The 14,126-nt window shown below is 34.3% G+C and overlaps 1 protein-coding gene and 1 non-coding gene across 2 annotated transcripts; both read left to right on the top strand.

Moving 5' to 3' along the window:
• Positions 1-6,635: 6,635 nt before the first annotated feature.
• Positions 6,636-12,152, top strand: LOC129951830 (ester hydrolase C11orf54 homolog). The gene is made up of 5 exons (XM_056064179.1): positions 6,636-6,957; positions 10,824-10,922; positions 10,984-11,433; positions 11,589-11,755; positions 11,820-12,152. The coding sequence occupies exons 1-5, from the start codon at positions 6,879-6,881 to the stop codon at positions 11,991-11,993; spliced, it is 969 nt and encodes a 322-aa protein (XP_055920154.1). The 5' UTR covers positions 6,636-6,878; the 3' UTR covers positions 11,994-12,152.
• Positions 11,471-11,544, top strand: Trnan-guu (transfer RNA asparagine (anticodon GUU)). Its single transcript has one exon. It is a non-coding gene; the product is annotated as a tRNA-Asn (tRNA).
• Positions 12,153-14,126: the final 1,974 nt, after the last annotated feature.

Genomic DNA, 14,126 nt, shown 5'->3' with positions numbered 1-14,126 from the left:
TGGCTGTGGGATATTAAAAATTCGGAGCTTATGGATGAAGGCCTCAATCCATACGCTGTCGAAAGCTTTCTCGACATCTAGAAAGCATCCAACTGTGGCTCGGTGGCTATTGAGAGTAGCGGTGACGTCAGACTGAAACTTTAGAAGTGGATGGATCGTTGAGTGAGCCTGTCGGAATCCAAACTGCATGTCGGGGATGATGCTATGCTCGTTGCAGAATTTCTTCAGTCTCCTTAAAATGACTTCTTCCAGAATTTGATGATGTTGTTGAGGAGTGAGACAGGCCTGTAGTTGGAGATCATATTGGTACTGCCTTTCTTCGGAATTGCCACTACTTTGGCTGTCTTCCACTTTTTTGGAAAGTAGCCGTTGTTGATGCAGTTATTTATGGTAATAGTCAAGATAATCAAAAAAACTTGAGGAAGTCTTTTCAGGATATAGTTGGAAATCCCATCCATTCCAGTTAACTTCTTCGGCTTCAAGTTGTTAATGATCTCAGCTATCTCCTCAGGATTGCAGAATGTATGAGTATTAGCTGGTTCATCGGCTTTGCAGTTGTCGTCAAATTGAACTTGGCTGTTGAATCAACTGGATAGAGGTTTCTACTTAGTTGAGGAAGGGTTGGTCCGTTGATGGTTTTGGAGTGAAACTCTGTTCAAAGTGTTTGGCAAAAGCTTCCACTTTGTCATTCGTTGAAGTTAGCTCGATGTTGTTGCTCATAATGACTTCCGGCAGTGGTTTTCTTCTACCGATGAGGCACTTTATTTCCTTGAAGGCGTTTGGTCCCGGTTTTATCTCCCTCAATCTCTTTTTGAAGGAGATGTCGTTGTATTGGAATTTTTAAAAATATTATTCCCAATATTACGCAATGTCGTGAGAAATTCCAATGCAGCGATTTTTTAAAATCATCTTCGTTAAAAATTTGGTTTTAAATAATTCTAAATTGCAGACGAATACATTTTTTTTGGTCTATATTTCAATGTTTATTTTCATCTAAAAAAAAAACTTTTTGGTATTTATAAATACTTTCATGCCAATGTTGGATCCAGGGGAGGGGTATTTGGGGTGATTACTCTCCCAGAGCCTTAAACGTTCATGATTAGATACTTGGTGCCCTTCGAACACATTTCTCATCATAGGAAAAGACAACAATGCTAGGCGGAAACTGAGGTCCATGCAAACATTCGGGTCGGAGCTGTAGGTTCATGAAAGGTTGGATCATTACATCCCCCAGAATGACAATGACACATATTTTAAAATTCAATATATACTGTATCGGTAAGTTTAAAGAGTAAAGTTGTGGCAAAAAATTACTCTGCATATACCTATTTGTAAATTATTTTACAATAATTTGTTTTCTAATGGCAAACAATGAAAATTAATTCACTTCGGGTTCATTTGAGTTTTTTAGGCTCGTTTTACACTGCACTGTTTTGACCGTACGATAAAAAACCGGACGGCATACGTAAGGTAAAACACGATATATTCAGGATTCCTGTGCCTAGTATACTTTTTCACAGGTTTAGTTTTATAAGAACACTCTGGCTGATCGAACTCTGCCGCACGAATAAAAACGTATGATGTGAAAACATGCATTTCGTCACGTACGCCACTAATCTTATCACGCTGTCCAGCTGCCGTATACTGTAGTGGCAGTAGATGGTTACTTCAAGGCGCGGTGCCGACATTTTGCCATGACCGTATAATAGGAAAGCGTATATGCTCTTCTTCGCGCCTCTAACAAAATGTCGCCGTCCGGTTTTTTGCCGTACGGTGAAAACCGTGTAGTGTGAAACGAGCCTTAGTGAGCATTAAAAGTGAAGGGCGTTTTGAAAATGGGTAAATATCAAAATTGATCAAATTTAAGGGGCCATACTATTGTAAAATTTTCAAAAAAATAGCTTCTTCGTTTTTAGACAGCGTATGAGATTTTAAAATGTTGTTAGATAGTCATAATGATAATTTTTCGTTTTAGGTTGATAAAATGTATTTCAAAATATTAGGAAAATTTTCATTTATCAATGGGCGTACACAAGTTGAATGTGACCTTACCCAATTAAGAGTGCGCTAAGGAAAGAGAAGTTTGTTCGGTGAGACCCAAGGGCGGATCCAGACTTTTGATCAGGGGGGGGGGGCACGCACTTAACATATAGATGAGTTTTTACTCACCACTTAACAGTGTTCTTTAATGTAATGTAAAGGAGGCTGACAAAATTGAAATAACATAATTTGCATCTTAACCTTACATTTACACATTTCAAGGGCTGAAGTGACAACTTTAGTTATAAAATTATGTAAAGGTATGGTAAAATTTTTTAATTTGGTCGACTCACTACATGTGTATGAAAACATTTGAAGATTCCAACAGTTTTCTAAATATGCCATATTGAAGAGCTAGAAGACAATAGTTTAGAGGGTTTTTGGTGCATTTCACGCAGAAATGTAAGAAATGGTTTTGAAACGTAGCTTTTTCAAAAAATAATATAAACTTTTCTTGTTTCTATTTCTAATATTGTGAAGAACGCTACAAAAATTTAAACCATAGAAAATGAGCGAGAATCTAACATGAAGAATTGCCTTGATTTTTTGACGTAGTTTTTTCGAATTCAATTTTAGGAACTCTATTATTACTATCGCTATCAGTCTGCTAACTTGTAGATGATAGAAAATATTTGTATCTTAAAGGAGTCAACAAAACTTACAAATTGAGAAAAATATTTGGTTCTTGAATTTAAGGCTATAGGTGCCTTTAAGTACATAATTTTTCTAAAAATTACATAAAAACAATTTGAGGCAAACAAACAAGATGGGAAATAACTTTTTTTCACTCGCAAATTACACGTTTCAGAATCTTTTTCCACTTCAAATTGTAAGAGATTCGAAGCCTTTATATCAATAGATATGAAACGTTCATTTTTTTTTAATTAGCCATCAGTTTAACAAAAATGTCCTTAAGCTGTTTTTGGGACATTTACATTATTGAAATTCGGGTTTAAATCTGAGTTCTAGAGGATTCACAACAACTTCACTTCAAAAAGTAGATATATTTAATTTTTTAAGAGCTTAAAAGTTTTTGTATTCAATAAGAAAACAATTTTGAAAGAAATAAAATGCACGCTAGAACATGCTAATGTCTTCCAAAAAGTCTGTTTAAAAATGTATCTGCAAATTAAGTTTTTTCTCAAAAATTTAAATGCAATTTATTTATCAAAAAAAAATAAGTAGATTAACTTATTTTCTTTTGAAAAATCAACAGAGCGTTTTTTTAAAGTGATATTTACATATAAAGGGTGATTTTTTTGAGGTTAGGATTTTCATGATGTCAAAGAGAAAGATGCTCAGTATGCTTTGACATTTCATCATGAATAGACTTACTAACGAGCAACGCTTGCAAATCATTGAATTTTATTACCAAAATCAGTGTTCGGTTCGAAATGTGTTTCGCGCTTTACGTCCGATTTATGGTCTACATAGTCGACCAAGTGAGCAAACAATTAATGCGATTGTGACCAAGTTTCGCACTCAGTTTACTTTATTGGACATTAAACCAACCACACGAATGCGTACAGTGCGTACAGAAGAGAATATTGCGTCTGTTTCTGAGAGTGTTGCTGAAGACCGTGAAATGTCGATTCGTCGCCGTTCGCAGCAATTGGGTTTGTGTTTGTGTGATCACATGGAAGATTTTACGCAAAGATCTTGGTGTAAAACCGTATAAAATACAGCTCGTGCAAGAACTGAAACCGAACGATCTGCCACAACGTCGAATTTTCAGTGAATGGGCCCTAGAAAAGTTGGCAGAAAATCCGCTTTTTTATCGACAAAATTTGTTCAGCGATGAGGCTCATTTCTGGTTGAATGGCTACGTAAATAAGCAAAATTGCCGCATTTGGAGTGAAGAGCAACAGATTTGATTTGACGCCTTTAGACTATTTTTTGTGGGGCTAAGTCAGCAACTATTCCAGCTTTGGAAGACAACATTTCCGAAGAAATTCGGGCTATTCCGGCCGAAATGCTCGAAAAAGTTACCCAAAATTGGACTTTCCGAATGGACCACCTAAGACGCAGCCGCGGTCAATATTTAAATGAAATTATCTTCAAAAAGTAAATGTCATGGACCAATCTAACGGTTCAAATAAAGAATCGATGAGATTTTGCAAATTTTATGCGTTTTTTTTTTAAAGTTCTCAAGCTCTTAAAAAATCACCGTTTACAATTTTTAAATTTTGTGTGCAGTTGTTAATTGCTTATAAATTTACATTTTACATGGTGACCATTTCTGAGATATCGAGTTTTTTTTTAACAAAAATAAATATTTTTTTAAAATAAAAAAAATATAATGACATTCTTAAAAAAAAATTAAAGAAATCACGGTTTTATGAAGGGTACTCTTGTGGATCAATACCGAAATATTATAAATTAAGGAAAATTTAGAAAGTTTCGAGTTTTCATATTAAAAAAATGCAAAAAAGACTTTTTTCGACTTTTCTACCATCGTAATGTCATGTTTGATTAAAAGCTCGAGTTCGAAATTTTGTACGAATTACGAATTTTTGAGACGTAATTTAAGGCGAGGTTCAGGATATAAAGGATACTTATTATCAATTTGACGAGGTTTCCTTTTAAAAACCTAAATATTTTCTCTATTTCTTAGAAACAAATTTTATGAAAATAATTTAAAGCATTACTAAAGTTTTTCCAAATTCTTAATTGAGTGAAACAAAAATGTTAGTTGTTTTTGACAGCAAGCCACTTTTTGGAAAATGTTATTAAATTACTAGCAAATACTTAGATGAAATCTTTATTTATACCACTTAACCGCATAATCTTTTTGGCTCTAATGTCCCCTCCCCCTGGATCGTCTATTTGTCAAAAGTTGATGAATTTAAGCTGCGTTATTGAAAAAGGGCTAAAATTCCGATTCATATTACGGTCTTGGTCCAGTCCTCTGTTAAAAGTAGTACTTTTGGCAAACAAAGTTCAAGGAAGTAAAGTATATCTAAATTATGTTTTCATATAAAAAAATAAATAATTAAAAATATAATGGGAGTCATATCCATTAACGCAATACGATAGTTTTGAATTCAAGTGAGTTCCTAGGAAAATCAAAAAAAATTATCTCCCAAGGGGAATCATGGCCCCAACGACCCCCCTCTGGATCCGCAATTGATGAGACCTAGTTCATACATGACTGTAGTGTCACCTTCAAGTAGTAAGCAGAAACAATTCCATATTAAAGAAGTTTTCGAAATATTTAGACCATGTTTTGCTGTAAAAAGAAACTGTCCCTGTTTAGCATATAAAATTAGTAATATGTATAGGTAAGGCTAAAATTCATCCTCATTATTTTTTTAAAAGAGGCTGAGATGCGACCCACACTGATAACTTACCATCCCAACTGTCAACTTACCTTAAATTAAAGTTCGTAAGTTTTCGTGTTGGGTTAAAAAAAAATTTCTTTTCAAAAAAAAAAAAAAAAAATTCCCAACAATATTTTTCATATAAGGAAATAGTTTAGTTTGAAAATCTAGTTTTGTTCAATAGATTTTTAGTCAAAAACAAATTTTTTACAATTTTAGTAGCATATCTTAAATTTTTACAAATTGGATGAATGCCATTAATTTGAGACATATCAATAACTGAACATCAATTTTTAGCAAATTTGTGTACTATTTTTTGTAGATTTTATTTATTTATGAAAAAACGGACTGTTGAATATTGAAAACAATATTTTCTGTGGAATAAAAAAAGTTTGAAGACAATATTTTTAATTTTTGAAAAACTATTTGAATTGAAAGTAAATTTGTACCAAGTTTTAGTACTGTTTTTTTGTTAGATTTAAAAAAAACTGTCAATTCGATTTTTCATCTTTCTAAAAATCTTTTATTTCGACTCTAGGGACCTTGAAACGTCAAGAAATGTCAAAATTTTCAATTTGACAAATCGGACCCATTACAATAACTTCCTATGGGAAGTTGATAAAAATCCAACTATCTTCAGCTATCAAAGATTTTAGACACTTATATACAAAAATGCGATTTTATTGGAATTGTGTTACATCCTTCAGAATACAATTCTAGATCCGCCCTTGCTTTTATCATTAAGTATTTTTAGACATTCTTTAAAAAACAACGATTATTTTTTAATAGAAGTATGAATATAAACAATTAGGGCATCAAAAATAGTCTGTCCATTAGACCTTATGCTTGTCACCTTGTGGGAATAAGTGGATATATTTAATCTTAATCCCGATTCAATTTTGAGGGTAAAACTAATTGTATTTGTTAATTTAATTAATTAATGCCTGTAGGTATAATGTTAATTATTGGGTGACGCTTATAAATGGTTAATTTACCCTATACCTAAGGAGGTAGGTTATCGATTAGAATCTGTCATTGTACTATTTCTAACTTTCTAGTTACATGCATTTTCATTTACATAGTACAAAATATATATTCAAGTATATTTTTTGATAGGTTTGTATTAAGGTATCATTTATAAATTTTAATTAACAACAAAATAAATAACTATTATTAAGTATCCCAATTCCTAGCTACTCGTACGTACATATCACCCTGTCAAGCGCACTTAGGTAAGTAAGATATTCAAAACATTCAACTTTTAATACCTATAACAGCAGTTGACTAAATAATAATCAAGTTGAAAATATGCTTGCAAAAGTTAATTTCTATTTAGTTGCAAAGTACTTCTTCTGGACAAAAGACCCAGATTTTTGTATTATAGCTTAGAATCTATAATCGGTAGGATCGTATCGAATTAGTCTCGGCGCGAAGCGTGACGTATTTCATACCTATTTTTGATAAAGTGAACTTTCTGTGTAAATAATTAACCAACAACAAAATACTTAACTTAAAATCATGTCGGCTTTAAATGTGAACGATATTTCTTATGAAGAAAAACAATTGTTTGTTCCAAGTTTAAATGAGGTTAAAACAGGTTCGTATGGTTGTTTTTTTGAGGTCGTTGGTTTATTTGATTTTAGTAACTTTTTTGGAATGCAAATTCTGAGTACTACTTATCTCCTAAATTATTATTTACATTATGCATACCTATCACACATTTGTTTTTTTCTTTTCGTAATCAAGAACTTGTTTTTTTTTAAGTTATTGTAAAAGCTTTTTGATGGTTTCTGTCAGATTTAAGCTTTCAAATAAAAGAACTTAAAAAATACAGTAGTGTGCACAATAAAATCAATTTTTAAGACCTAGTAAAACAAAACGCGGCCCGGCGAGACGGTAAAACCTGCCGCTGGCCTCCGCATTCTGATACGTAAAACAGAACGCGGTCAGTATCTTAGATAGGTGGATTTGTAGATAACTTGTTGAACGAGTTGGATAGTTGTATTGAGATAGCTGTTAAAAACTAAAAACAGCTTTCAGCTGTTCACAAAATGCAGAGAAACATTTAAGCTTCTAAGTCATAATTGTTGTAAGATAAAGGGTGTCCCAAAATTAACGCAAGATTTGAATTTGCCGCCATTTGTGCAGTGCAGCTAACAGTATAGGGTTATTAAAAATGGAGCGTTACACGATAGAACAACGTGTCTTCATTATTAAAGAATATTTCAAAAATAGTGAAAGCTTGGCGGCTGCAGTTCGAAAATTTCATACAAAACATGGTCGGAATAGTGTTTTAAGTTTTAACTCCGTCAACTGTGAAGAGATTAATTGAAAAATTCATGGAGACTGGATCCGTTGGAGACGCCAAACACACTGGTCGTCCAAAAACAAGCCGTTCAAATGTGAATGTCGAAGCAGTGCGTGAGAGTGTTGCTGACAATCCAGGAACCTGACAATTCGACGTCGTGGATAAGAATTGCAAATTCAAGAACCTCTCTACAGCGTATACTCACCAAAGATGTGTGTCTTCATGCTTACAAAATTCAATTAACACAACAATTGAAGCCTAATGACCATGGACAGAGAAGAGAGTTCGTTGAATGGATTATTGAACATCAACAAATGTACCCTGATTTTTCGAGCAAAATCATCCTAAGCGATGAGGCACATTTTCATCTTGATGGCTTTGTCAATCGCCAAAATTGCCGCATTTGGGGTTCGGAGAACCCACATGTGATTGTCGAAAAACAAATGCATCCACAACGCATGACTGTATGGTGTGGATTTTGGGCTGGAGGCATAATTGGGCCATATTTTTTTGAAAATGATGCTGGTCAAGCAGTGACTGTTACTGGTGCTCGATATCGCGACATGATTACACAGTTCTTTCTGCCAAAATTAGATGATATTGATGTGTCCAATATTTGGTTTCAACAAGACGGTGCCACATGTCATACAGCCCGTGAAACAATTCAATTACTGCATGAGACATTTCCAGGTCGTGTACTCTCTCGTTTCGGTGATCAAAATTGGCCTCCTAGATCGTGTGATTTAACACCATTAGACTTCTTTTTATGGGGTTATTTGAAATCACAAGTCTATGTCAACAAGCCAACAACCAACCGTGCATTAAAGGAGGAGATTCAACGCTGCATCAACGAAATTCAGCCACATTTATGCAGAATGGTTATGGAAAATTTTAACAAAAGAGTGAGCATGTGCATGCAAAGCCGTGGAGGCCATTTGTCCGATGTGTTATTCCATACATAACCCTATCCTATGTACTTTACGAGTCAATAAAAATATAACTATCAAAAGACTAAAATCGGCGTTTTCTATTTAATTCAAATCTTGCGTTAATTTTGGGACACCCTTTAAAACATTTAATGGATAATTTAAATCATTCGTCGGACGATGATGAATTGGTGCGTAACATTTTAATGAATAAAAGATAAACGTCAATCTGTTCTTCATCGTCTATTATGTACAGAACATCCTCAAATACAACTTCAACTAACATTTTGTATCTTTTTTGTTTACTAACAAATAAAAAAGCTGAAATCAGCTGTTCAGTCAGATAAATACGTACACCCGAAATTCTTGGATACCTTTGGAATCCTTTTTTGACATCTCAGCTGTTTTTGATCAGCTGTTATCTTACACGTAAAGCACTTACAAAAAGGTATCCGGATACCCTATCGATCTGAGATTGAACGCTGCCGAAGTCAAGGCACTATTGCGTTCTTTATAAAAATCTACAACTTTATTTTGACCGTCGCGTTTCATTTGTGACCGCTAGCCTTGATAGTGTTCTGTTTGACCAGACCTTAATTTATTTGTTTATGCTCTTTTTAACTTACTTTTCTTTGACTTTCCTTTATTATGTCAAATAACAAACTATTCTTATTTTTTTTTTAATAAAATAAAAGGAGCTGAATCCCATTAGGACTTAACATGGAATTTTCAATACATCGCATAAATCAATTTATGTTTTAATTCAGATCTGTCATTTGAACAGCAATTCTCCTCATTTCACGTTTTGGTAGTAAATAAATTGATTTTAAGATTCCGATCAAAATTGGTTTGACAGATATAACGCATCATAAAATTGGTTCCTGCGAGTTCAACAGAAAGATTGGCAAATTGGGATAAAGATATTTTAGAAACAAATCTTTGTCAAAATTATAAACATTGTTTTAAATTAACTAATAGGGTTTGCTACAAACGGTTTTATTTGCAGCTGTCACCTTTTGACACAAAAAATTAATGTCAAAATTGACTACACAAATGGTAAAACATTTTGACGTCGCAGTTTTTGTACGTACAAAATTCGTGACCGTTGGAGTTAGAATGAAATTTGAGAAAATTCAACGTCAAAATAAATCGAAATCAATTTCTTGGTTTAAAGTTCAATGAAGCAGAAACCGATTTCAATGAAAACTTTACAAAAAACCACTATCACTTTCTCTGACGACAGGAGTGTAGTATCTGGCGTACTGTTTAAATGCCAGAAATGTATTACCTGGCAGAACTTGTGAAATGTCAGAAACGAATGAAACAAATAAAGATGACTTTACTTTGTACGCTACCACGGTGATAAGCAGGTGCATTTTTATTTAAACCAATCAAGGATTCTAAATTAATAGCAAAATGACAAACAAAATAATTTCCAATTTATTTAGCAAACAAATCTATTTTTTAGTTGACCAATGGAAAGCCACATGCGTCATAAGTGACAAATGAAAACCAAATCATTTTAACAATGAAATAAAATATGTTAACAAATGACAGCTCCATATTGATTTCGAATCAAAGAATCCATTTATTTTGCCACACGGCACGCTAATAGGAGTTTTGACATAATAATAATAGACTGATTATTTAACCAATGGAAACCCCGATGTTGATTAGTGTAAAAACAGGGGAGGTTCAGACAGCATATAGGACTTCATTTGCAGCCAACTGCATTCTTTGAACTTAAATTTTGACCAAGGTAACTAGTTAGGTTTTCAAGTGTCATACATTTTAAACTCGGAACTTTACGTCACTTACGTCTACCTTCAGTTGATCGTTGCAAAAACTATAGTTGTCTACAAATACTTCTTATGCAAGCTACAAGGCCATCGCGACTTGTGTTTTTTATTTGTTGATATGACAATTCTTTTGCACAAATCATTAAATGAAATTGTGCATAAAATAAATAAATTATAGGGTGATAAAGTTCACCTCTAGGTTGAAAGGACAAAATTATCAACTGTCATTTTGACATAAGTGGACTTGACATGATAGAAAAACGATTTTTTTTGACAAACTTTCCAGTGAACTTGCCAATGAAGTTGCCTTAATTGGAAGGCAATTTGCCATTCCCATAGTAGAAACTTGTCGTCTGAATCTGCCCCATATCATAGTTTAAGGCCGAAAAATCAAATATCTTACAACTTCTTAAAATATTGCTTTTTTCAGTCCTCGAGAGTGCCCTTTTAAACAACTTTGAAGATGTCACCGTTGAGGTTGTGGAGTGCCCAAATTTATCAAAATCACCCTATGATTTGGTAGATTGTGGTGAGTCTACATTTAACCATTTAATTTAAAATATCTTCATTGAAAAAATATATTTCTTTAGGACTTGGTGGCTCTCCCTTATTGCTTGAAGTTGGTGGCCCACCATTTCTGCTGCCGCTTGTTCAAAGAAGTAAGGTGTACGATCTTAAAAGTCTCATTAGAAAATGCTATCCTGCTGCAAACTCTAGCATTTTGGCTATCGGTGCTGGAGCCGGACCATTCCCGATTCGTGGAACTAACTGTGAAGGAATTTACAATATGAAAGTTGCTGCAAATGGAGATGTCACCAATAGCAGTTATACAGCCAAGGTGCATGGTCCAAATGAAGAATGCGTTTTGGAGAAAGTCCCTCCAACAGAGACAAGGAGTGCTCTATTGTTGAATTTGTTCCTCAGCCAAGGATTACCTGGAAAAGTTCTCAAAGTTGTTTGTCGTAAGCGTAAGGGAAATGAAAATTTTGTAGAATGCATGCGTCTTGGATTGGCGAAAAATTATGGTGAAAAATGTGTAGGTAAGCTCAAATACAATCTAGAGCATCGAATAATCAAGCCTCCGTGGCGCAATTGGCTAGCGCGTTCGGCTGTTAACCGAAAGGTTGGTGGTTCGAGCCCACCCGGGGGCGGTTATCTTTTTTAATTTTCTTCTACTAATATTCATGCTCTATAGGAATGGGAGGAATCTTTTTGATAAAGAAGGGTCATGTTCATCAGCACGTAATGCGCGACTTTTCAAAGACACCAATCCACACAGATGAGGATGTGAATAATTGGCTCAAATTTTACAATATGCCAGCTCAACTTAATGCAGTCGGAACCTTAGTTACTCATGAAAATGTAAGTTTAACTTTTAAATTCCGAAACATTTTTATAAATTTTTGTTTGATTTTGTGTGTTAAAGGATTTGGATCTACGTCTTCAACATTTCCATAGTTTTTCTTCAAGCAATTGGGGTGGACATTATCATTATGATACAACACCGGATGTTGTAGAATATGAAGGCTACTTCAACATTGCAGAAAAAATCGTGCGAATGGATAAACCCACTGTTACACACAAAGTTGGCAGGGATTAAGTGGCAAAGCTATTTTTATATAAACAAAAAAACAAATTTGAATATGTATACTAAAATTATATTTTTATACTGGCAAATAAAATTGGTTCAACAAAAATTATAACACATCCCACTAAAAATAGGATTTACATGAATAAAAAACAAATTTCATTTATAGAATTGTGACGTTTTTATTATTAAATTCAAAGCACAGATCTGATCTGTCAAAAAAAAAAAGATCTGGTATTTCGTTCTTACGCCTTGCGTACACCTAATCCGTCATCGGCCGAATTTTGCTCGGCCGTTGTCGGCCGATCGAACCAAACAAATAGAAAGGAAAGAGAGAGAGAGAGCGCGTACACCACTGAAAGCGGCATCGTCCGATGACGCCCGATGACGGCCGATAGTAACCGATCAACCGACATAATCCAAACATGTTTGGATTTTTCGTCAGTTGTCGGGTCAATTCTTGCAATAAAGTTCACGGAAAAAAAAATAAAATATGGATACCGACAAATTAATTAGCTGTATTCACAGCAGGCCACCTCTCTGGGATAAATTTTCCTTTTAACAATGCTTCTACTGAGTTTAAAATATATTGAAATGTACTAAAAGACATTCTAAAATACTCGAAACATTTTATGAGTTGTAATTTCAAATCTTCAAAAAGGTGGTGATATTCACCCAGTTGTGTTCTTTGCATACATATTTCATTAATCCATACACAGCGACGACGTGTTCTACGTTGACGCATTAAATGACGGTATGAATTTTCTAAAATATACATTTCTTGGAAATCTTCCATTGAAAAAAAAAAACAAATTCCGACTCCAAACCGGTATCGTCCGCGGTCGGAAGCAGTGTATGCAGTAGAACGCCCGATATGCTCGTCCGAATTGTTCAGATTCGATATCGGCCGATAAATCGGTTTTAGTGTAGGCGAGCCCTTAGCGTAGACATATCAGAACTAGCAAGGAGTGCGCGCTGAATAAAATGACCGAGCTATAATGGAGTAAGAATCTGAGTGTGACTGATTTCACTTTTGTTTCCTGTGATATGAAAGAGACAGATGCCAATTTCAAAAATGTTTGACAGTTTAGTCCTTCAGTGGCTGTGTTCAATCTCAGATAGATAGGAAATCCGGACACATTTTTGTTAGGGTTTTTCTTGTAGAAGAACGGCTGATGCAAAACAGCTGGGATGTCAAAAAACGTATCCAAGAAAATCTGGTATATGTTATCTGACAGAATAGGTGATTAACAAAGAAAGCAGAAATTCAAATTTCTATTTTTTTGAGTAAAAAGCCGGTAAATTTTTAAAACTATGCTATGAAAATTTTATTTTATGGACAAGGTGATGGTTTAGAAAAAAAACCCTACAATGGATTTGCAAGAAAAATGTTTTGCTTTCAATTACCAAGTGTAACCTAAAATGCTTGATTTCAGGCAGAAATATTCAATGATCTGCTTAACTTGTCAATAGATTTTCAATGACTGGTTTCATGGATGAAAACCAAGAAAACTGAATCCTATTGTAGAAAATGTTGTTGAATTACTTGGTAGAAATCCGAGTCCACACAGTAGAACACAAAAGGTTATACAATTAAGTTACGTTACGTTTTGACAGCATCTTCTATGTTTATAGGGAAACATAGAAAATGCAATATCTAAAACGAGTTTCAAGTATCTACAAATTGACAACCAAATGTCGTTTTGGCGGACATTTTTATGACATCATGCTCTCTTCGAATAAAATATTGGTCAGTGTTCATCGTCCCGTACGTACACACCATTAGCGGAAGATTTTACAAATTTCAACCACCCGAAATACACAAGTAGTTAGGTATACCTGCAGTCTACCTGCGACCTAAGGATTTGTATACCCTACTTTCCACGGAACAGAGATTTTTCTTTTAAATAAAAGTTTCAGTGTAATAAAAATATGCAATTGTTAAGTCGGATATGGACGAACCCTTTAATCCGGAGGCAGCACTTGCTACGTTGGAAGCATTGCTAGCCAGAATGGCCATGCACTTTAGCCCTGAGTATGGTCAGAGGATAAGCCAAGCGATCAGCAAATTTATTGTACCATCAAATGCAAAAGAAGAGAAACTAGAAGAAGAAGAATTCCAAGAAGAAGAAGAAAACAGCATGG

The sequence above is a fragment of the Eupeodes corollae genome, chromosome 3 (assembly GCF_945859685.1).
Source record: "Eupeodes corollae chromosome 3, idEupCoro1.1, whole genome shotgun sequence".
NCBI lineage: Eukaryota > Metazoa > Arthropoda > Insecta > Diptera > Syrphidae > Eupeodes > Eupeodes corollae.
Note: the sequence above shows the minus strand (reverse complement) of the source record. Positions and strands in the feature narration are given on the sequence as shown.